The following is a 25,283-nucleotide window of genomic DNA, read 5'->3' as shown; positions in this document are numbered from 1 at the left end:
TACAGGTGGCTGAACATTTCAAATGGCAAAAGTTGAGGTTTTCTAAACATGAGTATACATGAGCCTGGGCCAAGTCAAATGAACTTACATTCATTAAGTAAAAAAAAAAAAAAAACATATTCCTAAATATGACTTATTTTGGCTGTTTTATAAAGTCAAGACATTTGGAAAAGTAATAGCACAAGTTCACTTCTCAAGAACATATTCATCTCTACCTTCATTTGTGTGAAAAGAGGACAGAACAATGTGGAAACTTCAGGAGTCCAATATAACTCAGTCCAATGATATTGGCCAAACTGGCACAATCACACAACAATAACCCTCTAAAAACCGATGAAGTTCTCAAATGTACAAAGAGTGACTTCACTCAGACACCATAGAGCTGCTTGAACTGCTTTAGTCCTTGAAAACTAACTAGAGCTTAACTCAGAGCGGATTGATTTTGAATGAGGCACTCTTCTTTTTTTCTGTTCCCTAAAGCGAGGTCATGCCGGCCGTAAAAGGGACAAGATGAGTCTCAGGAGTAAAAGTGTGTGTACAAGACAAAGAAGGGTGGCAGATCGCGGGGCTGTTTAAGTGCCATGCTAAATTCATATGTTGCAGCTGTATTCAAACAAACACAGTGGGAAAATGGAGGGAGGGCGAGAGAGAGACAGACAGAGAAAAGAGGAGGACGACCAGCAGAAAGAGCAGTGAGCAGGACGGCGAGAAGGAGGCGTGGTTCTCCACCCCTCATTTTCCAGCTCATTTGGTAGGACAGTGGGCAACAGTGACCCCATTTACCCTGATCTTTTAACCCCAGTCAGACACCTGCTGATGGAGTGTGTGAATGTGTTTGTTTGTAGGACGACAGCACTGGTGGTTCTGTGCCAGACATAATTTAAATGGTTTAAAAAAAAAACATATGCTGAAATAAAAGATTTTCTGGTTCATTAATTCATCGTTTTACTCTAAACATTGATTTTTTGGTTTACTAACTAAACTAAATAACTTATTTTTTGTTTATTAATAAATTCTTGTATTAATAAATTCTAAATACAAGCACTCCAAGTTCTTATCTCTCAGTTAATTTCTCTCCTCTCCTCTTTTTTTTTTTTTTTAACTGGATGATCTGTTGTAATCCTCTAAATAATGAAGTGTGATGTATCTGCTTATACGGGTGAGAATCTGAACGAGAGAGGTGGGTAAAAACGTAAGGGGTTATAAACATTGGTATTAAGATACATAATAATAAAGATTTTAAATAAATGTAATATATATGTGATTACGTTTTTTTTTTAAATCTCTTGGAATTTTTTTTTTTTTTTTTTATCTATTTTATATTGAACCAATATAAGTGGGCAAGGAATACGAATAAAATGTGCATTGGCAAAGAACAATACTTCAAACTCAAATATCATGAACTCAATTTCAATGTTTTATTTTATTTTATAGATGCTTTAGCTGTATGAAAATGGGTAATGTTAAAAACTAACAAAATAAGTAATATGACAGCTCTTGCTACACTGCATGCAAACTAGTAGTGCAAAGCATTATATTCTAGCTGTCACTGAGCGAACAGTAATAGTAAAGAAAGGAAAAAGTGAGTGAGGGAGAGACAAATAAAACATTACAAGAAAGGAACAAATATACATTATCATACAACACATAAGGAATAACATGGAATTCAGGACTGCAAGTAGTGGATTAAACAATTAGATGCTCATAAATGCATAAAATATTAACCGATAAAATATGAGCTGCGACTATAATAGGCACACTATAAGCAGATTTCTCTCTGTTCTGTGACTTTGTCTGCAGTGCCCAAAGTCATCCACACATCACTTTGAACAGCATGTCGAAAATACTCGGCCCTTCTTAGGAAAGTACAGTTCGCAACAGTCAGCTGATCTCCTTTTTATTAGGTTGCTGCGGATCTAGATTTCAATCTCTGAATTACATCCACCATCTTTTATAAATACAATCATCATTTTTGGAATATTCATCAATATATTTCAGCTAAAATCATCTGTTCCCCTTCTGCCGATCCACTTGTGGAATTAGGGGTACGTAGGAGGCGGGCGCTGTGGTGTCTGGCAGGAAGCGGCTCCTCTGGCCTCTGAATGAGCGACAAGGGTGTCCTGTGCTCCGGGCTCTGAGTCGGGACTCTCTTCTGCTGAGCTTGATGGGACACGCAGCCCAATAACTTCTTGCACCTTTGAAGGCAGCTCCTGAGAATGGAGCAGTTAGTAAGCATTATGTAGCATCCATGACAATGGTTATTTTTCATAGCATTTCAGCAGCAGTCATATCTGTCCCATCTCACCTTGCAGTGTGCCAGCTGCAAATAAATAGCCTCTGCTCCACAGAGTACAGTCTGCAGATCCAGCTTCATGGTCAGCTCATTAATGTGCTGTAAACACACACACACACTTAGAATAAACCAACAACCTTACTCCATATGTCATTTTCCTGATTCCGCTTTATGTCTCAACGGGCTAAAACGCTATCATACACACCTTAAGTATAGAGTTAAAATCATGATTTGAACCAATCAGCTCCCCTTTTTGTGACTCGAGAATGGAGCAGGCCATAAGTAAGTGGAAGTTTTCACAAGGCAGACGAGTCCACAGGACCTGCAAAGCATGGGAAACAGTCTCATTATTGTGAACTGAAACTATAGAGAGCTGCAGCGATGACGTATTTTTATAGGCCAACCCGGAAGTTAGCATTACACTGGTTCCCTCGACAGAAACCCAATAGGATTTTTTCATAGGCTTTAGAGTTATTGCAAAAAATAAACTATGATCAACAAAAGATTATGATACTTACACATTAAAAGCTCATTTAAAATATTGATATATACAATATTTGTACTATTTGTACTAAGGTATTGTCTGGTACTCAAGGGAGCACCTGGAGATGCTGCTTGGTTCTCACACTTTACGTGGCACACTTATCCTTCAAGCTGTCGTCATTACTTTCCTCCTGACTGCTCTCCTTACTATAACACTATTTGTTCACTGTAGAAATGAAATATAGGTTCATCTTTGTTAAAGCCGTTTTTTTTATTTTATTAACATTAATGACACAGACAACAGCAGGAATACTAAGCTGCTGTCACTTTAAGACCGAATGCACAGACCGAATATACTGACACACATCCACTTTCTTTCTCAACTGTTCACTTATGACATAAACAAGAGAATACTTGCGGAGATGGGTATTTTGACATCATTTGTAAGTAAAGTAAACGCGAAAGAGGAATCAATTCAGTGTTCGAGCGCTGTCTGAAACACACCTTTCTTACTACTAAAAATAGTAGAATATGAACATACTTAAAGGGAGGGCTGGGTATCGATTCAGATGTCCCGATTCGATTCGGAGTCACAAGATCTCAATTCGATTTGATTTTTGATTCGATTCACTGATTTCAATGATTCCATTTTCACTGGCCCCACCACAAAGTAATACATAAATAAAATAGTATTTTTAACAATTCTCGATTCCAATTTCAATACCAGAGCTAAAACTACTAAGATTAGATAATATCAAAGATTATTAAAAACAAGCAAAAAGTCCAAAAATAAATAAAAAAAGAACAAATAATTAAACTACAAGCAATCATACAAATAAATAAATACAATAGAACAAAGATACAAATGAAATAATCAGTGCTTATAATCTTCACTGTACAATTTCAATAAAGGTTAATCCTTATTAAAGTTACAAAAACGTTATTCGGTGAAGAGCATTTACATCGATTTACAGCAAAAGAGTAACACTTGACCTTGACGCATAACGTAATGACGACCGCAGAAGCGCAGAGGAGAGAGCAAAACAAAACACCAGTCACGAATTAGAAGTCTAAAACGACAATTTTTAAAGAGTAGTTATGGCGTGAACGCAGCATAAGCTTGTTGTTTTGGAGAAACTACCGGTGGCTGCTGTTTGTTTGTGGTGCTCCATGACCGACGCTGCCTGTATTCTGCATAGCATGAAGCGCGATGATGACGTATGATGTCTGCGCGAACAGGCTGTGTGAGGGTATGTAAAAACGAACTTTGACAGGCAGGTAGGACATCGTATCGTTTCATTTCAGACCAAATATAATAATTGGATTTACATGATATGGTCCTACGCCTTCCATAGATGATATACATTTATAAAAATACATTTAGACCGTTTAACATAGCGATTGGTATCAGGATATGAGGAGACTTTCAACCAGCATAACAAAAAAAAAATTCTGTAGAGAATCACCTATTGCACCTTTAAGAGACAGTGACATCATCTGAGTTTACAAAAGAGCAATTTTACCCTAATTTAACATTAATAATGTGGTGTTGTTTTTTGTGCATGACAATATTTATTGTGTAACATACACCTCAGTAGAAAAACACTTTTATACCTACTATAACTTTGTCAATTACTACATTATTCATAGAAATACAATTAACTCGTTTATCTCATCTTACCTCCCAAAGACTCAAGATGTCTTCAAAAGAGAATTCTCTCTTAAACCAAATCAGTAACCATCGGAAACAGAAACAAAGTGAACCACTGTCCTGAGAGTCTGGGAGAGAAAACCACAACAAATATTAAACAGATCATGCCACCATGAAGCCACCAGGCAAAAATTACATTTATAGAGAATGTGTGTTTGTATTTACCCAGGTAGTCACACAGCTCTGGATCGAGTGCCCTCAGTAGGAGGCTGAGCTGAAGGAGCTGCTGTTTCATGGCCTCCTGAGATTCTTCAAAGTTTTGGTGCTGAAGTCAGAGAAAGACTTAATGCATGAACTGAATAACACACAAATGAAAAACAAGAGTGTTTACTGACCAGTAGATCCATGAAGCCTGTCAAACACCAGAAGGACTCCACCTCATTCAGGGTAACAAAGAGGAGAGGAGACAGAAGGTCGCTCATCCCCTGGACATAACCTGCAGGGCAAAGTGAGAGAGTGATGAAGTGAGATAGCAGCATCCTCTAGTGGTCGGTAGGTGGAATTAAAACGACATGAGTGAATTGCACATACCTAGATCGAAGTTATACATGCAGTACGTCATCAGCACATCATTGAGCAGAGCAAGCCCTGGGTTCTCGTTCCCAGAAAAGAAGGAATTTTGTCTGTCTGTTCGATTCACATCCCGTTCTGTCATATCAGAGAGTAGGAGCAAATCAGATGTAGAAAGTCACCAGTTAGACTTGCTGTGAGATTTATGACACAGCTGAACGTACCTATGAGGCTTCGGTATCCTCGGAAGAGAGAGTTCCTCATCTCCTGCTCTTCACTAACTGATTTCCACTGAACCTTCATCCTGAAATATTCATCCCTGAAGAGGAAAAGAACGAATGGAAACATCTCATAAAAGTTAATAGAATAATTTACATAGATTTTTAGAGGTGTTAGAAATATTTGAAAAGAGGGTACAAGTTCAAAGTGGTAAAAATATGCATATACACCATTGTTCAAATGATTGGGTTTAGTAATACAATTTTTTTTTAAAGAAATTAATACTTTTATTAAGTAAAGATGCATTAAATTGATCAAAACAATGTTTTATGTCAAACATAAATTTAATGCATCTTTACTTAATAAAAGTATTAATTTCTTTAAAAATATATGTATTAAAACATATACATATATATATATATATGTAAAATATAATATATTTATAATATACACAATGGTGTATATGCATATTTTTACATGTAGACATTTATAAGGTAACATTTAAAAAAATAATAATTATAAAAAAAAAATGTAAAAAAAAATAAATCAGTTTCCACAGCGATATTAAGCAGAAAGACTGTTTTCAGCATTTATAATAAATGTTTCTTCAGCAGCAAATCAGCATATTAGAATGATTTTCTGAAGGATCATGTGACACTGAAGACTGGAGTAATGCTGCTGAAAATTCAGCTTTGTCAAAATTACATGTTGAAATATTAAAATAGAAAACAGTTATATTAAATTGTTATTTTTGATCAAGTGAGCAGTGAGCACAGCCTTCTTTCAAAAACATTTAAAAAAAATCTTACCAACCCCAAACTTTTGAGCAGCAGTGTGCATATCCTGTGCTAAGCTTAGGTCTAAAGTGATCATGAGCATACTAAAGAAAAAGGACACAGGAAACCACAACAGCTGCAAATAGCTCACACTGGGTTGAGAGAACAAATACAGCATGTCAATTTGGGCATTTTTGTGCTTTGAGACAAAAAAACAAAACATGTTCAGCTTACGTTTTGACCCTAAGGATGTCCTCTCTCTCTTTGCTTGTGCTGTTCCATGGGTAGAACCCCAGTAAGAACTTCCATACCTCCTTCCGCAGAGATGGAACAATGCCCTAGAAAAAGCAGAAAGGTTTTTATTTAATGGAAACTCCATTGGTTTGTGGCATGTAAGCAGGATTAAGAAAAGATCAGTGAAACATAGACACACCCCTCTAAACACTAGCTCCTTGACCTTCTGTGGATCTGTGACACGGCCCTCTGGATCCAAAAACTGATCCCAATCATCCAGAGGCTTACCTCTTTTGACCTCTGGTCTGGGACCGAGCTCCGCTCCCTGATGGAATATATATATATATTTTTTTTCATGTTTACACACAAAATCAACATTTATAGATAGACAGCCGGAACCCACTGAGACTCACGCAGGTAATGAGCTCAAAGCCTGGCTCCTCATCAGCCAGATGAGGGAAATGGGCGTCCTGAGGTGAACGGTTACTGTGGGGCGACTCTGGATGTCTAAGTGTTCCCCGGAAGAAGTTAGTCACTTTGGAGAAGCCCCCGAATGTGGTCGCATAAGGGTCCTGAATAAACCTCTGTAGATACAACCAATCAGATGGCATGTTTACAGGCCCGTGCTTATGGCTTTAGCCACACTAAAAACACAATAAATATGACTTACAGACACAAGGTCTGCACTGGTATCATCAAATAGGTGCAGCTCATCAAACGACTGCGACAGAGCCCCAGAGTCATGTGGGTATGCCAGGAAGAGCCTACCATCCATCGGGGACCTTAGGGCAGAATGTGTCACATGAGTATGTAAATACATAGGTACTAAAATGCAAAAGGGATGGTTACAAAAAGATATATTAGCATGCCACTCACGGGGCCAGTCTGATGTAACGCTGCATGGCTTTTAGCAGCTCTCTAGTGCCCCCTCGACGGAAATGCAGGGGTGGGAGGGGATCGCCCCCTCTGCTGGTCAGAACCAAGAAGTTTCTTCCCAGAGAGAAGCGAGCCCGCCGAAGGGAGTACAGCTCCGACAGGGGCAGAGAGAATGAGCCCCACTGACCTGCCAAAAGATGGAGGACATCAACTTTTGTGAAAGCATGTTTAAAATGCAAGTGTACATCATCGGACAAGTACCAGTTTAGCACAGTACCTGTTTCTCTGACCGGTGGAAGTTCCTGCCGTCTGTCCGGCTTGACTCTACTGATGACGGCCCAGTCTGGCTCATAGCCTGGGTCAAACTTAGTTTCCTCTTCCCCTCCTTCGCCATCCTTTCAAGAAACAGAATGTAATGAGAGATTAAGAGAGAAACAGAGGTTTAGGTGGCACAGAATACCATTGAAAAGTTTTGGGTTAGTAAGATTTTTCCATGTTTTTGAGAGAAGTGTCTTATGCTCGCCATGGCTGCATTTTTTTATTTATTCAAAAAACTGTAAAGGAACAGTAATACCATAGCCGCGGGAACATATTTTATCGGGGGGGGTGCAGGGGGTGGGGCTTAATGGGGCGTGGCTTGATATTACAGGGTGGTGCTGGTAGAGCATTTTAAACAAAATCCTAATATTAAACAGCCCACACAAAAAGATGAACATACAAATGAATGAGGACAGAGTTATGTGAGAACGCTCAGAACTCATGATAAATTTTAAAAACACAGCACAAAAATCTGTTGGTTCACACAGAATGCATAATTTTTCAAAGCAAAAACGCAAGACGCCCAGCGCGGGGAGTGGAACGGGGGAAAACGCAAGGTCTCGAGGCGCGTTTTAGTTGAAATTATTTTAACTTGAGTGCTGCGTTTTGAGAACGCTGTGTCATGCGCGAGACGCGAGCGCAACAGTTAAACACGGCTAGTGCGTTCACACTGAAAAACAATGGAAAAGTAGCAGAGTGAAATAGAAAAACACGTTCTGTGTGAACAGCCCCTAATGCCAAAGAATCAAGACATCTACATTTAATCTTTTCACCGACGTCTGAGTGAACATGCATTGAATAAGTGTCAAATGAGTTCTTAGAGATTGGTCCTCAACCAGTGTCACGTCACTCACTTCCATGCGAGATCTGCTTTTGCCTTTTGATATATTAATTTCTTTCAGAGTCATAAAACCATATTCGACAACATAAAAAAAACGAAATAATATTTAGATTAATTTTCTAAAGGTAGAAGGTGTTCTTAAAAACATGTTGAAAAACAAAAAGTTATTTAAAGTCATGTCATCTTAAATGCCAATGTAGTGAAACAGCTGTCGTCAGGGGCTGCTGCAGCACCCTCAGCACCCCTAGTTCCCGCGGGCATGAGTAATACTGTGAAACATTACAATTTAAAAGAACTTTTATATTTGAATATATTTTAAAATGGAATTTATAAGCTGAATTTCAGCATCATAATTACTCTAGTCTTCAGTGTCACATGATCCTTCAGAAATCATTCTAATATGATGATTTGAAACTCAAGAAACATTTCTTATTATTATCAATGTTAAAAACAGTTGTGCTGCTTAATATTCTTGTAGAAACCGTGATGCAATTTTTCAATATTCTTTGATGAATAGAAAGATCAAAAGAACAGCCTTTATTTTAAATTGAAATCTTTTGTTACGGTCACATTTTTTATCAATTTAATATGTTAATGTGCTAAAATAAAGTATTCATTTCTTTCAACCCCCCCCCCCCAAAAAAAAACCTTACTGACCCCGAACTTTTGAATGGTAATGTACATGTTAAAGACCCCCTGTAGTCAATCATTGTATCCCTTAAAACTCACCTCTGATCACCAAAATGACACATTTCAACGCATTTTCCTTGAAAAAAAAATATTCATGCCTTAAAGGGGTGGTATTATGCCCCTTTTTACAATATGTAAAATAAGTCTCTGTTGTCCCGAGTGTGTATGTGTACATTACACACTAACTAAAGTTAGAAAAATGAAATCATAAATCAACCACCCCTTTAAAATAGCTAAATTGCAACTCTACACCCTTGCCTCATTTAGTATACGCAGTTCTATGAATATGTAAATTAGCCCCGCCTCCACTCACTCACACCAGCTGAGATCCACTCGTTGACGATCACGATTGACGTGATTGGTTACAAGGTAGTTTGTGACGGCAGAAACACCAGCGATTTCAAACCGCATTTTTGAGACTGTCTTTGGTTCACCGCAGTTTCAAGGAGAAAATACTTAGCAATGGTGTTATAGCACATTAAAAACACCACATAGACATATAAACAAGGTTAAAATCTTGATTTTCACCACAGGGGGACTTTAATAATTTCTCAGGCCTTTCACCACTTTCGTGGTTAAATATTCATGACTTTTACAGTTATTCTTGATGGCAATTTTACTTTTTTACTTTTATAGAGATTTAAAGACTTAAATATTTCCAGTAAGACAAAAACATTTTAATTTCCGTCAGTTTTTCATGCCCTTTAGGATTTTATTTCCATGACTTTTTCAGGCCTGCAAATCACGATTTAAAAATTTCCCCATTGGTTTTTTTTCTTTGAACATGAAGTTCAATATTGACCTTAACTGAGCATGTGACAAGTGATCTTTGAACTTTGAAGAGCAAACTGGCTGAAGAGCAAACTTCCCCACTATATAAGACGTGAAAAACAGTCTGCCAACAGAGTAGTATGTCCAAATGCAACATATTCGAAAAACAGTAGGAGAAAAGGATGACCTACTACTTTCGGCGAGATTCTAAAGTGTGCATTCGATAGATACTTTAATATCCCATGAGGCCACAGGAGAGGATTTAAGAATGGAAGCGAGGCAACTCAATTGATGCTGGTACGTCACGTGACAGTAACATGGCAGATATATAGAACATACTTTTTAATGGTCGCCATTCGCCAAGTTCAAATCCAAATGTAGTACCTACTCAGACAGTAGGCGATTTCAGACACAGCGTGAGTGTTCCTGTGCTTGAAGAACACTCTAGTCATTCTCTTACCAACCTTTTTGGTGTAGAAGACAGCGGGAGCATTTCTCCCATCATCCTCAACAGGGCTCCATTCTAGTGCCGGCTCTCCATCCTGTAAGAGTTTAACCGTCACAACAGCCTTTAAATACTCTCAGGTTTTGTAAACGTTGTTAATAGATATTCCTAAAGACAAAAGTATTTATTAATATATAACAAGATTAATAATATATTATACAATAATAAATGCGTTTAATAATAACATTTGATAATCCTGATACTGTCTGTTGGTCATACCCGCTCAACTATCCGGATAAAGCCGGGGATGGTTGTGTCCTGATTGCTCCTCTTGGCATTGGTGTGGAGGTAAACTCCCTCCTTCTCAAAGATCAGCTGATGAATGACATAATATAATCACACTTTTACAGTAGGAATGCCAACAAAAGCTATAGATAGAAACAATATGTTAAGATACGATCCTACAGTTTTGATCATATCAACAACAATAAACAGATTTAAATCATTTAAATGGTTGGCTTTTCCCCCCCTAATACCACAACAACAACAAAAATTATATATATATATATATATAGAGAGAGAGAGAGAGAGAGAGAGTACATTTCCTAATATACTTAAATGGATTGATAATTCAGCGTGTTACAAATTATTTATTTCAGACGTCAGATCAGCAACAGATAATAATCACAGGGAGAAAGCAGCAATAGTGTCAATTCAGCTATCTATAATATTGTTTTTCGTTATGAGCATATCTCTCCAGTTAACTGGTTTAACCAGTAACGTCCTTCAAAACATTTGCCTTGCTGAACGTGTTACCCAATGAGCGACAGTGGTATTTGAAATCAGTCCATCATAAAGACATGACAGTGACTAAACCGTCAGGCTCGAACAGCGTCAGTCAGTCACCAGCCAGAGCTATCGCTAACGTTAACTAGCTCCAGCTGTGGAAAACTATCCAGTGACAATAGATACGTGAAAAGGTAAAAACAGTATATATAGTTTTGGGTAGTATAATGTCACATGTGACATCGTCGATCTAAACTTGAGGTTATTGACAAACACTATCACCACTTACCTTGTGACTCTCTTGCTTCGCCTCCATTCCTCCCCCTGTGTGTTCAAGTAGATTGACCAAAACAATCGCACTTCCGTTTTTTTTTTCTGGATGACACCGCCCACCTCCTCATCAGCCAATCAGAGACTCAGAAATCATGACGTATCTTTGGCGCTGCAGTGACAGCCACTTGTTTATTTGTGCGATCATATTGTATTTATTTTTCTATGGAAGAATCGTGTGCACTACATTCGTAAATCTGTTTTTTTTAAATTCGCTTAAAAATGGTGGCCTTGATTTTCTAAATTTCTCTATTTTAAATAAAACCCTCAAAATGAATTGGTCAAATTTTTGTTTGAAAAAACCTTTGTGGCATTTTTTTCCTAAATTAATTTTTGACGACTTGGGGGCCTTTCCTAATGTCACGTGTGATTATAAAACTGACAAATTGCCAGCTTTATTGGCTTGGAAACTGATCTACAAGCACAACTTTTCTCCACAACATTATTTTATTTGGAATATATACAGTGGTGGTCAAAATTGATGGCACCCCTGATAAATATGATAAAAAATGGCTGTAAAAAATAAATCTGCATTGGTTATCCTTTTGATCTTTCATTCAAAAAATTCACAAAAATCTAACCTTTCATTGAAGTAAAAGAATTGAAAGTGGGGGGTAAATCACATTATAAAATAAATGTTTTTCTCCAAAACACGATGGCCATAATTGTTGGCACCCTGTTATTAAATACTTTTTGCAACCTCCTTTTGCCAAGATAACAGATCTGAGTTTTCTCCTATAATGCCTGATGAGTTTGGAGAACACCTGACAAGAGATCAGAGACCATTCCTCCATACAGAATCTCTCCAGATCCTTCAGATTCACAAGTTCATGTTGGTGCTTCTTCTCTTCAGTTCACTCCACTCATCAGGTCAGGGAACTGTGACAGTCATGGCAGAAGCTTCATTTTGTGCTCAATTACACATTTTTGTGTTGATTTTGATGTTTGTTTTGGACCATTGTCCTGATGGAAGATCCGACCACGGCCCATTATAAGATTTCTAGCAGAGGCTGTCAGGTTTTGATTTTTTATCTGTTTGTATTTGCTAGAATCCATAATACCATGTATCTGAACAAGAAGTCCAGGACCTCCAGCAAATAAATAGGCCCACAACATATAAGATCCAGCAGTGTATTTAACCGTAGACATGGGGTACTCTTCATCCCTGTTTGCACCGAACACATCTGCTGGGTTTGCTGCCAAAAAGCCCTTTTTTTGTTTCATCTGACCACAGAATCCGGTCCCTTTTGAAGATCCAGTCGTGTCTGACATCTGAATATGCTGGAGTTTACTTTTGGAGGAGCGAGGAGGATTTTTCTTGAAACCCTCCCAAACAACATGTGGGGATGTAGGGGTTGTTTGATATTTTTTTTTAGGCTTTCTGACCCCCAAGACTCAACTAATCTCTGCAATTCTCCATCTGTGATCCTTGGAGAGTCTTTGGACACTCAAACTTTCCTCCTCACCATCCATTAAAACAATATAGACACACGTCCTCTTCCAGGCAGATTCGTAACATCTTTAGTTGATTGGAACGTCTTAATTATTGCCCTGATGGTCAAAATGGGGATTTTCAATTCTTTAGATATTTTCTTACAGCCACTTTCTATTTTGTGACGCTCAACAATCTTTTGCTGCAGAACTATATTCTTTGGTTTTACTCATTGTGATGGATGAGCAAGGGAATTTGGCCTTTGTGTTTCCTCATATTTAAACTCATGTGAAACAAGAAGTCATAGCTGGACAGTTTCATGTTCCTAGTCCCCCTGGTGTGCTAAAAAAGGTAAATATTAATGGGAATATACTTCAGAGATATTTTTCTCATAAAAAATTCTAGGGGTGCCAACAATTATGGCCAGCGTGTTTTGGAGAAAAACATTTATTTCATAATGTGATTTACCCCCCAATTTCAATTCTTTTACTTCAGTGAAAGGTTAGATTTTTGCGAATTTTTTGAAGGAAAGATCAAAAGGATAAACAATGCAGATTTATTTTTTACAGCCATTTTTTATCATATTTATCAGGGGTGCCATCAATTTTGACCACCACTGTAGGCTAATTGTATAGTTGAATAAACACAAAAGTATTTTTTTAAAAGCTGGTTTGATAAGGGTATTGATTTAGTTTGTCATTTGTTTAACACTCAAGGATACCTTATGACGTATGACGAGTTTCTTTTGCACTTTAATTTTCTTGTGACTGCCAAGGAATTTTCTCTTGTATTTTCTGCAATCAATTCTGGAATAAAGTCCTTATGTAGAGATGTGTTGTCATTGGTTGATATGCAATTAAACTGATACAGTATGTGGTCAAATTTGTGGTAAAATTAATCAAATTTCACATTCATAAGTGTAAGTTTTCTAACAAAAAGCCCCTTTTCTCAGTAGTCCTTAAAGAATTTGAAAATGACTAATGAATTTGGAAAAGCTATTTAGACTGTTCATTTGAGTACTGTCTTCAAAATCTTTGAATGATACAAAGGTCTTGTATTTTTGTGAGTTTTTATTCATTTTTGTATGTGTTTTCTTTGCTCCCCTGGCTCCAAAGTGCATGTTGTAGCCTATTGTTTAGTTGTGCTTATTCTGAAGATTGGGATAAGTATAATGTTCATAGCATATTGATTTTACAAATAATATAATGATATGTAATGCGAATCATATTAAAATCGTGGAGAGGATAAAATGGAATAAAATGATCGTTGTTAAAAGTAGCCTACCCTAAACTGTCACCATTGGAATTTAAAATAAATAAATAATACATAAATAAATAACAGTGTGAAAAAAATAATTAAAGCAGTAACTGAGGCTGCTATTCTGGAGATAACAGCAAAACAGTCTATGAGCAAAACCACTAGAAAGCAATTGCCTGCAACCTTAAGCCAAAAAAGCATAACAAGCTAACGTTCCAGCAGTGGCAGTATGGAGACAAGAGGTAGGTTTTTTATATAAATGGAGAGGCTTCACTGCGCTGAATAAATGGTTCATATATAGTTCATATAGCCTATAGTTCCACTAACGCTCACAAATCTGCATTTTTATAACAGTAGCTTTTACTTTTCATGTAGCTGCGATATTATATCTGGTCATGTATATCGAAATAAAACTGATTAAAAAAACGTTGACCCCGCTACACTGGTATTTAAATAGTAGCCTAGCCTACGGGCTTATGTTGAAATGTAGCCTATTCTTGTAGCTACAAACAGACGATGCAAACACCATGTGAGCGTAAGGGAAGCAGAAAGTGTCCGACTTCAGGGCTGCGTTCAGACCCGACAAAACGTTGCACAACGTTTTTTAAACAGAAACGGTAATGCGTTGAACACACTGTTCTGATGACGCAAGAGTTGCAACTATGGCAGCTGAGAAGGCCATACTTTGTGTTCTTTGTACACAAATTTTCTTTTTTTTCCCCAGATTTTCTTTCTCATTTTTAGGAAAAGCACTTAATTACCATTGTTTATTTCTATACCAAATGTCATACACTTGCAATGAAGCTAAAAATATAAACAACTACATCATTATGTTGATATCCTATATTTTTACAATAAAACATGTCTTCTAATATCCTCAGTTGTTGCATATACCGAGCTGCATCCAACACATTTGTAAATAACTTTCCTTGAACCCATTGTGCGAGTTCACTTTAATGCGCGTGCTTTATATACACGTTGCTGCTGATTGGACTGCAGTTCTGACACACCCACCAAACAAGAGAAAACGTATCTCAAACCCCGTTCCACACCGGTGCACGCCGTTTCCAGGAAACATGACGTTCAACCCGGACACCGTAGCAAAACGTTGCGCACCGTTTTGAACTTGAACGTGCCCAATCTCTGTTTTTAGCTCCTCCCCGACTGCAAGCGGCAACTCTCGCTGATCGGTTACATCCAGCCGCAGCCGATGTTGAACACACTTTTCGTTTTCATATCTTTTATTTTGTAATCCTCATAGTTATGTTTCCTAGTTCCTTGCCCTCGTGTGATCAAGTTCGTGTCATGTGCTTCCCCTGTTCATGTGTCTTGTTTTCATTGGTTCCCTTGTTTCATGTGTCATGTTCTTATTGGTTCATTGTTTGATTGTTCACAGGTGTTTCTTGTTAGTCATTAGTCCTTGTGTATAGCCCTCATGTTACCATCATCTCTTGTCAAGTAAAAGTTATGTTCTTTACAAGAAAGAAAGTCAGAGAATGGTATTTGAGTTGAGTTGAAAGATTTAGTTTTTTTTGGGAGTGTATTTTGATGTGAGATTAACATGGAGGGAGCATATTAGATATGTAGTTGATAAGTGTAAAAAAGTTATAAATGTCATGAGGTGTATTGCAGGATTGGGGTGGGGAGCGGAGGTAGCGTTGCTGAAATACATATATATATATATATACACTGTTAGACTTTTCAAGGGTTTTTTACAGTAACTTACTGGCAACACTGTTGCCAGTAAGTTACTGTAATTAAGAGTTACAGTACCAAACCGTATTTCAGTTTTGTGTAATACAGTGCATTACTGTAAAAACGAAGCTAATCAGTACAGTGCATTACTGTAAAAACGAAGCTAATCAGTACACTACTGTATTTTTATTTGTACTAAATATAAATTAGATTTGATAATTTTGATATATGATTAATTTTATTTTTATCCTACATAAGTACTACTTTCATACAAACCAATTAGACAAAGTTATCACAAAATACCATTTTTTTATTTAAAACATTTCATCACAAAATAAACATGCCAATGCTGGAAATGATGTGTGAAATTTTTACACATTAATGGGTGAGTTTAGAGACAAAAATTTTTGTGTTAATTTTAACTCATTTATTGTGTTAATGATTTTAACAAAGTAAATATGTCAGAGAGGTTAGCACAAAGATGTGTAAACGTGTTAAATTAACACATTATGTGCTGTCCTTCACTGCAAACATTTTTGAAAACATACATAAAATCATAAACAAAACATTAGCATTTGACTAAATGAATGTAGAGTCATTGGTTGTTTAGCTTATACATATTATAATGAAATATCAACCATTACATTCATAAAACTGCAGAATATAAATACATTTTTAAGCATTCAAAAAGGAAATGTCCAACACAGGACAAAACATAGTTCTTTTCACAATACATGACACATAACCCCATCTTAAAAATAATTTCACTTATTTCCAAAAATTTGTTGGATTAATGTACACTGGTGGCCAAAAGAAGTATTTAAGTGTCGTAATGTTTTTGAAAGAAGTCTCTTTGATGCTCAAGAAACATTTCTTATTATTATTAATGTCTGACTGTCTACTCCATCTTTTCTACAGCATAGGAGTAAAAGTCATCATCAAAATAATCTTTAAAAAGCCAACACAATGTTTTTGTCCACCTTTGTAAATAAATGAACTTCTCCAAAGATTGGTTCCTGTTCAGAACTTGATTGACAACATCAGAATGTTCCCTGGTCTGCATGCGTGTCCACAAACCCTAATGTACTCAGTCCTTCAGAGGAGATCCCGGTTCCAAAACTATATGAGAGAGAGAGAGAGAGAGAGAGAGAGAGAGAGAATATTAGTGTCACATTATTTTTAACCTCCTTTTTTGTTAATTTTTATTATTATTTTCACTAAAACTTAAGAATATATATTTGTAAACAGCTTTTGTCAATAAATAGCATACAAAAGAACTAAATTAAATTATGCCAGATTAAATTTTAATACTTACAAATCCTAAATTCTGTCCAAAAATGCTGAGATCCATAGAAAGAACGACTGAAATCGATGATTTTAGCCCATTTCAGCTCATCTGCAGTGAAGGAGTACCTGTTTGAGACAAATACACAGTAAGATACATGCAAGAAATCACTGTGTGATGATCGTTCTCCTTCCTACAGTAGTTAACCCACCTGTGCGCTGATATTAGGACCTTCCTAGTCAGGTGGGACTGCAATGGTAGAGTCTTCTGGCTAATAAAATATCAAAATAATGCAAAAATATAAACTTAAGTTGTTTAGAATGCTAGATTTGGTATGAATGAATTAGTGAGAGTTTTACTGCAGTGCTTACCTGGATACATTTAATCTGGTGAGACTGAACAAAGACAATGGTCCATCTTCTGATTGGTTCATTTGCTGTGTAATAAAGTTAGACATAATGCAAAGGTCACTTATTTGATATAAAGTTAGCCAATTTTATAGAGATTTTATAAGATATTGTAAGCTACCTAGTCTGCACCAGTGGCTCAAAAGCAATTTCAGCAAACTTATCTCAAAATATATCACAAATGGCCTACCTCTGGAATCTTGCTAGAAGTCACTGGCGCGAATTGGCGCTTTGTTGCAGTTGCCTTTAAACACAAAAATGGAAGTAAATATTAAATTCCATTAAAAATAAAAACTATAATATGGTATAGTTTGCAAACTAATGCTAAAACTATAAAGGTTTTCATCAGTAGGCCAACATTAGGCTATAAACAGAATTTCACATTAGTTTATTCACATTTATTGTTAATGTAAACGCGTTGCTCGTTGGCATATTTTAACTCGACAATTCAATAATCTAACAAAGTGTGTAAAATGAAACGTTAGTTTACCATGGTAAAGTTCGTTACCGCCATGTTGACGATGAGTAGCAGTAACGTTAGGCTAACGTTAACGTTATAACATAGGTTACACTGGGCACAATCCTGTCAACACACACAGAAGGTTTTTTTTTTTTTTTTTTTTTTTACCTTGCTTGCTGATCTCTCTCTCGGTGAAGTGAATTCCGTCTCTTCCCCGGGCCAGACACGAACGTCGCGATCCAACAAAAGACAGACCCCATTTACCTACAATGGATGCTCTGACGCGACACGACAAATCCCAGACAGTGTAGTGATGCGCCGCGGCCGTTATATTTCTGACGTAGTCCGATACGAGTCCAAGCGCTCGCGCTATTTCTGACAAGGGATAAACAGGTTTGCATTTAAAGGTCCGGTCGCTTCAATGTGTCCAATATAGACAGCCTCTGGCTATTATAGCGTTGTAGACACGCGGTGTAAGGCAAAAATTAGGAAATAAAAAGCACGGTGGAATGGTGCCAGCCAGAGAGGCTGTTACCTCAAATACAGTAGTATACAGCAAATTTAAAAAATACAGTAAGTCTCTGTATGTGGTGTTAGACGTCACAGAAAATTCCCATGATGCAATGGGAATCACAGTTATTTACTGTAAAGAGAAATAGCAGTATAATACTGGGGGATTTAAAGTAAATAACTGTAGAAATTACAGAAAAGTCTAACAGTAGCCTTATAAGATCAAGGTTAGACTACGGACGTATTGTATACGGTTCAGCAGCTAAATCTGTGTTAGCAGACTTGGATGTTATACAATCTCGGGCTACACAATACAAAGTGTGCGTAGGAGCGGTTAGAACCTCCCCAGTATGTGCTCTCCAAGTTGAAGCAGGTGAAATGCCATTGTGGTTGAGGAGGAAGCAGCTGGGGGCTAATTATTGGGTCAATTGAAGAGGGCATGGAGATAAGGGACAACACACAAAAAAACTGGTTTTGGGTGGACAGGGGATCAAATGGCAAAGGATACAGGGGTATATGATAAAGAGTTTGGCACAAATGTGGTGTGGCCTATTAGACCTGTCTGGGAATTAGAAATACCATGTGTAGATTTGGAATTACTTAAGATTAAACGCAATAATAAGAGTGATGATTTAACTAGTGTATATTATAGCTATAGGGAAGTAAGTATAAGGAAAGTATTCAGATTTTCACAGATGGGTCAAAGGACATGCAAACAGATGCAACAGGATCTGCAGTTGTTGTTCCTAGATATCAGGTGGAACTTAGTAAAAGAACACCTGATTGTCTGAGTGTGTTTGCAGTTGAACTGTTTGCCATATTGATGGCGTTGGAATGGACAGAAGGAAATCTTAATAGTGACTCTGTGGCAGCTCTTATAAGCATGAAGACAGGTACAACTAGAAGTCACCTAGACCTGCTGTATGAAGTGTTATTTACGAACTCAAGATTAGTTAGGCAGGGGGAAAATGTCATATTTCTGTGGGTCCCTGCACACTCGGGAATTCAGGGAAATGAGAAAGCGGATAAGGTGGCAAAAGAAGCAGTTAAAAAAGGAGATGTTGAAGTCAACATTAAATGATCAAAATCAGAGGGGAAAGGCATAGTGTGGAGAAGTATAAATCAACAATGGCAACAGAGCTGGGATAATGCAACAAAAGGGAGACATTTACACGAAATCCAAAGCAAAGTAGGTATATCAAGAAGGAAAGAGCAGGTGATAATAAGCAGGCTGAGAATTGGGCATAGCAATCTTAACGGCACACTTTTAATTACAGGAAAACATCCTACAGGAATGTGTGAACAATGTCAGGAGGCTGAAACAGTAGAACACATTCTTACAACATGCAGGAAATTTACTCAGGAAAGACAAGAAATGATAACACAGTTAAAAAAAATAGGACGGGTAGATAATACAGTAAAAAGTTTATTGGAGTATGGAGAAAGTGTGGAGGGTATAGGAAATGGATATTTGGTTTTCTGAGGATGACTGGATTAGATAGGCGGATTTAGTATGAATGAAAACAAAGGGTAAATAAAACCGAAAGGTGGCAGTAATGCAACTCAAAGGATGCCAGCTGCCGTAAAAACCCAAAGAAGAAGAAGAAGAATCTCTTGTCAAGTTTTGTATTTGTTGCAACCTGCTTTTGGTGAGTCAGATCGAGTCATGTTCAGGGGCCAGTTGCATAAACAGCCATATGCCAACTGCCATAAACAAGCAAGAAGAGGAAGAAGAAGAAACATAGCCATTATGTTAAAACTGAGTCTTAAGAACAAGTATGACCAACTAGCAATTAGTTAGGCGTAATCAGTGGTGGGCACATCGAGGCTTCGTGGAACACTGAAACAGTTGAAGCAAATGTGCCATAGGTTTCGAAACAATCTGACACCCGTTGCCACGGTGACCCCTAGTGGTCAGAACAGTGTAAATGCAACAAAACCCAGGCCAAACATGCATAAAAACACATTTGCTTCATGAAGCAGTGTTTTGAAATTGCCATCACTAGTAATCAGTCTTTCTGTCCGGTATCAAAAAAAAGTTAAAAGTCTTAAGAAAAACAATTGGATGACTAACTTGTAAGACTAGTCTTAAGCAGTTTATGCAACTGCCCCTGGGTTTATGCTCATGTTAGTCAAGCCCAATTCTAGTCATCTTCTTGTTTTGTTTATCTGTATTTTGTTTAAAAAAACTGTGGACTCCTCAGTGGACTATTATTACAATGACTACGACTGTCATGCACTATGTTGATATAGTGCATTTTAATTAATAAATAGAAAAAAAAATGTAATTATAAATATTGTATTATGTTGTTGTTTAATGAATTAATAAATAAAATTATCTCAATGGCTTCCAAGTTTTAACAAATAAATTAAACTTTAATTGTAATGATTTTTTTATGTCTGCTGTAGGCTATGCCTAATAAAAATGATAACGCTTTTTAACGAATGAAGGTAGTAAAAAACACAAATAGAAAGATTTTAATGAATACATTTATTTTTTCTATATGGTTTCCAGGTTTCCATAAACTAAATTACACTTTTTGTGTAATCTATAATCTAATAATAATCTAATCTTAAATGTGGTTTTATGCGCACTATATGACCAAGTAGCCTAATCTGCAGCTAACAGAGCAATTCGCGCTCTTTTCAGTCAAGCACATATTCCACAAACATTGCAGTAGGCTGCTACTACTGTACGTTTACTAGCGATATAACAAAATATAGAACATCATTCACAAGACGAACGCGCTAATCCTCAAGAAACAGTGTGTAACCTAAACTGTAACTGACTGTCATAAAACTCTGGCCACTGATGTCACTGCCATTATTTGATGGGCTAGGCCAGGGGTCGGCAACCCAAAATGTTGAAAGAGCCATATTGGACCAAAAAAAAATAAATCTGTCTGGAGCCGCAAAAAATGAAAAGCCTTATATAAGCCTTATAATGAAGGCAACACATGCTGTAAGTGTCTATATTAGCTTTATTAGCCCCCTAGTATCAAAATGATAAGTAGGCTATAAATACATAATAAGCATTCATGATTAAATGTTTATTTTCCCTGCAAGCGCATCCTGGAGAGAATGACGCACCACGTGACTACTCTGCTGTACGATCATGCTTTAAGTTTAACTTCCATTATAATTTTAATGTATTATGTTTCGTTTTATTTATTCGTGTATTATTTTTACAACGTTGAAAAACTTTAACCCTTTCACACGTAAGTTTAAAATATTCTGACTGACCCCCCAGCGTTTTTCAAGGCGACCGTTATTTAGAATGTATCACTTTATGGTTTCCATGGTGACGCGTCATTGCGTGTCACGTGACACACCGCAGCAACAACAGAGCTGAATGAATGATGATCTGCTTTTATGTCATTTATCCTTTTCTATTCAAAATATTCACAAATTTGTTAGATATGGCATGAAATATCTGATATTCCGATTGTCAAATACATGCAAGTGGAAGTGTTTTGTTGTTTAAACACCTTTATAACGATCGCTTTATTTGAGCTGTATGCGCGATGGGCGCCGCCATCTTAGTTTGTGCCGCAGACGCAGTTCAGAGAATCGGATCTGTTGAATTTACAACACATAAAAGTAAGTGGCTGGTGAACTGGGAGAAGAATAGAGTAAACTTTAAAGTTACTTACACAATGTGTATCTGATATGAATAAAACGTGTCTAATTATAATGGAAAGGATTATTATTGCCTCTTCCTTTAACATCAGTGTGTATTTTACAAACTCTAAATGTATTTTTAGTACTTATATGTCTGAAACCTAAAATAAACATTATGTGGTTGAAAACACTGAAAAGTTGTGATATATGACAGCTCTGAGCGCGCCTGTCTCTGGCTCAGCGCCAGCCAACGCGCGCGAGAGCACATTTGAATTTAGCAGTTGATCACGTCATGCACTGACCGTTCTAATCACACCGATGTGATCGTACGTGCGAAATGTTTGTCATGGTTTTCCTCCTACAAAAATTATATTAAAACAAAAAATATTTTTTCCATTTTCATATTTTTGATAAAGCTCCAGGGAGCCACTAGGGCGGCGCTTAAGAGCCGCGGGTTGCCGACCCCCGGGCTAGGCTGAGGTGCCTCACAAGATCCAAGTTAACCGGTCGGTTACGCTTTTTCCAATGGTAACAGATACAGACCCTCTCATCTCCCTATAATAAGGCAATCTCCGATAGCAGTCTCGATCAATTTTGTGATCCATAGACGGTAGACCTTATTCACGGCAGTGCAAACTTAACGGGAATAAAAGCGAGGCTGAGTGACAGACATGCCTCTCTTCAGCTATTTAACGTGTTTTTTGTATTGTTCTGCTTACGAAACACTGCAAAAATATATATTTCCAAGTAATTTCAGTAGAAAAAAAAAAAACTCCAGATAACATGAGCTGTGGAAAATTATTAGTGATCTAGGATCTTAGCTTGAAAACTATGGAAGCAGATTAGTCTCAAATATAATTCACGCAAAAAACATGATTCGCAAATGCGTAGACAATTTCACATGCATGAAACCTAACTCACGTACACACAAAAAAAAATCACGTGCGTGAAAAAAATATACATTCACAAAAAGCAATTCACATGCGCAAAATAAAAGTATATATTCATAAAATACGTTTTACAAATGCAAAACACAATTCGTAGATATACAAATGTGTACAAAAACCTTTGAATGTTTAAAATGTACGAGTCTATCCTTGATTGTGAATGTACAAATCGTCATTCACGTGTGAATCGCCTTGGATTTGTGTGTGTGTGTTTTTGAGACTTTCCTGGCAGCGAACTCCTCCTACACAGAGCAGTCGTACTCTTTAGCCAATCAGATTTAAGCTTATCATCGACCAATCGGTATCACGTGAGGGCGGGCCTACTGGCATGTTACGTCATCAGCTTTCGACCAAGAACCGGTTCGTGAATCGTGGCTGAGCAGAGGTAATGTATGTGCACTGCTGTTGATCGGTTCATTTCAGTGTTTACTGAAGTTAAAGTTGTTCGAGATCAGTTGAAGCAATAGTTTATGAACTGCTGTTTAGTCCACATGTGAACATAAACATTTATTTTTAGTATTGAAGGATTTTCATGTCCTGTGCTGTCCACCACACATTCAACTGATGATAATGTAAATGAAGTGCATATGGAGACATCTCTCTTTTTTTTAAGCTGCATATATTATGTAGTATTATTGTTTCAGATTTCCGAGACAGATGATGTATGAAGATGCAGACAACCAGTATTGTGATCTAACCATTCCTACTGTAATTCTTTCAAAACAGTCATGTTGCAAACCATCCATTTTGACAGTTGTTTCAACAAGAGGTTGAAAGTGATGCATTGTTACTGTATTCATTTGTCTCCTGCGAACTATATGTACATGCTCTATGAATAAAGCTCTGCTATGCATGCATTATTAAATGTTCTTGTCAGAATTAAAAGATTCAAATACATAATTACATTTTATGTAGACATTTTATTAATTTGAAAGTTTCTGAATCCTTTGGGAATAAAATATATATAAAATGACTTGATCATGATTAATGTTCCTGTTACATATGAAGATCATGAACTGACAATCTTAAGTACGAAGTACAACATTCAGTACAGATAAATATACGTCTCTTCCAGAGTTATGAGATCCAGTCAGAGTCTTCTTTGCTTTTAAAGTATATAAATATAAGTGCAATACATCAAATGAAAAGTTAACAAATTAATTGTTCAATCCAGTCATCAGTAGACCTCTCTGTTAGGACATATCAGATTTTGGTCTGATATTTAAAATAGTAAAAACCTATATAGTACAAGAGGTGTGGACAGAGGACGTGGGAGACTAAGTGATAGTATTTGAATAGAGTTTACTGAGTAATCTTAGTTGCATAATCTTAATTGCCTCTATGTATACCTGTATAAAATTAATGCTTCACAACATTGTCCTGTGACACTAAAAAACTTGAGATGACAATACAGCACAAAACATAAGGAAATGAATGATGAATATAATGGTAACACTTTACAATAAGGTTCATTAGTTAACATTAGTTAATGTATTAACTAACCATGATGCAATACATTTGTTGCTGTGTTTGTAAATCTTTGTTAACGTTAGTTAAAAATACAGCTGTTCATTGTTAGTTCACAGCGCATTAACTAATTTTAAGATTTTTATGAAGTAATGTTGAAATTAACATGAACAAAACTGTATACGTGCAGTTCATTATAAGTTCATGTTAACTAATGAAATGTTATTGTAAAGTGTTACCGCCAATTAAGACATTAATAAAAAAAAAGTAAAGTATAAAAGAGAATAAAGAAACAACATGAATTAAGATGTTTGTGACTGCTATCCAGATGTCATGCCAAAGGGGAGTAATCCTGAAAAATGCAGGGAAACAACAAGTGTTTAATAATTTACCAACATACACAAGTTGCACAAATGGCAAATAAACAATGGGTGCTCATTAAAATAGGTATATTCACTATTTAAAGAACAATCTCGATGAGGCCAGTGATAAGAGAGCTAAGGTGGGTATTGGCCACAGAGGATTGTTTTGCACTCATTAGCGTGATTGTTGTAGCTGAGAGAGCTGTCTGTACCTGCGGCTAAAATACAACAAAACAAGTAGGCCTATCATTCTTCTTCATTTTTGACACGATATGGGACATCTGATTACCACAGCACTTGCTTACATCAGTTAATAGTTCATAAACTATTGCTTCAACTGATCTCGAACAACTTTAACTTCAGTAAACACTGAAATGAACCGATCAACAGCAGTGCACATACATTACCTCTGCTCAGCCACGAACCGGTTCTTCTTGGTCGAACGCTGATGACGTAACATGCCGGTAGGCCCGCCCTCACGTGATACCGATTGGTCGATTGATAAGCTTAAATCTGATTGGCTAAAGAGTACGACTGCTCTGTGTAGGAGGAGTTCG

General features: G+C 36.9%; 1 protein-coding gene and 1 long non-coding RNA gene across 2 annotated transcripts; both read right to left on the bottom strand.

The window, feature by feature from the left end:
• Nucleotides 1-1,394: 1,394 nt before the first annotated feature.
• tbc1d17 (TBC1 domain family, member 17) lies at nt 1,395-11,322 on the bottom strand. The gene is made up of 17 exons (XM_084407248.1): nt 11,243-11,322; nt 10,447-10,542; nt 10,187-10,264; nt 7,380-7,497; nt 7,103-7,289; nt 6,897-7,008; nt 6,640-6,810; nt 6,426-6,551; nt 6,227-6,330; nt 5,222-5,316; nt 5,019-5,135; nt 4,823-4,923; nt 4,653-4,752; nt 4,458-4,555; nt 2,499-2,615; nt 2,306-2,392; nt 1,395-2,210 (listed from the first exon to the last, which is right to left on the bottom strand). Exons 1-17 carry the CDS (start codon nt 11,267-11,269, stop codon nt 2,040-2,042), a joined length of 1,905 nt encoding a protein of 634 aa, XP_084263374.1. The 5' UTR covers nt 11,270-11,322; the 3' UTR covers nt 1,395-2,039.
• Nucleotides 11,323-17,170: 5,848 nt separating this feature from the next.
• Nucleotides 17,171-18,361, bottom strand: LOC311303917. The gene is made up of 3 exons (XR_014629846.1): nt 17,988-18,361; nt 17,550-17,603; nt 17,171-17,388 (listed from the first exon to the last, which is right to left on the bottom strand). It is a non-coding gene; the product is annotated as an uncharacterized lncRNA (long non-coding RNA).
• Between the last annotated feature and the right edge of the window lie 6,922 nt (nt 18,362-25,283).

Source organism: Rutilus rutilus (genome assembly GCF_951802725.1).
Source record: "Rutilus rutilus genome assembly, chromosome: 1".
NCBI lineage: Eukaryota > Metazoa > Chordata > Actinopteri > Cypriniformes > Leuciscidae > Rutilus > Rutilus rutilus.
The sequence above is the reverse complement of the archived record's forward strand: the minus strand, read 5'-3'. Positions and strand labels throughout refer to the sequence as shown.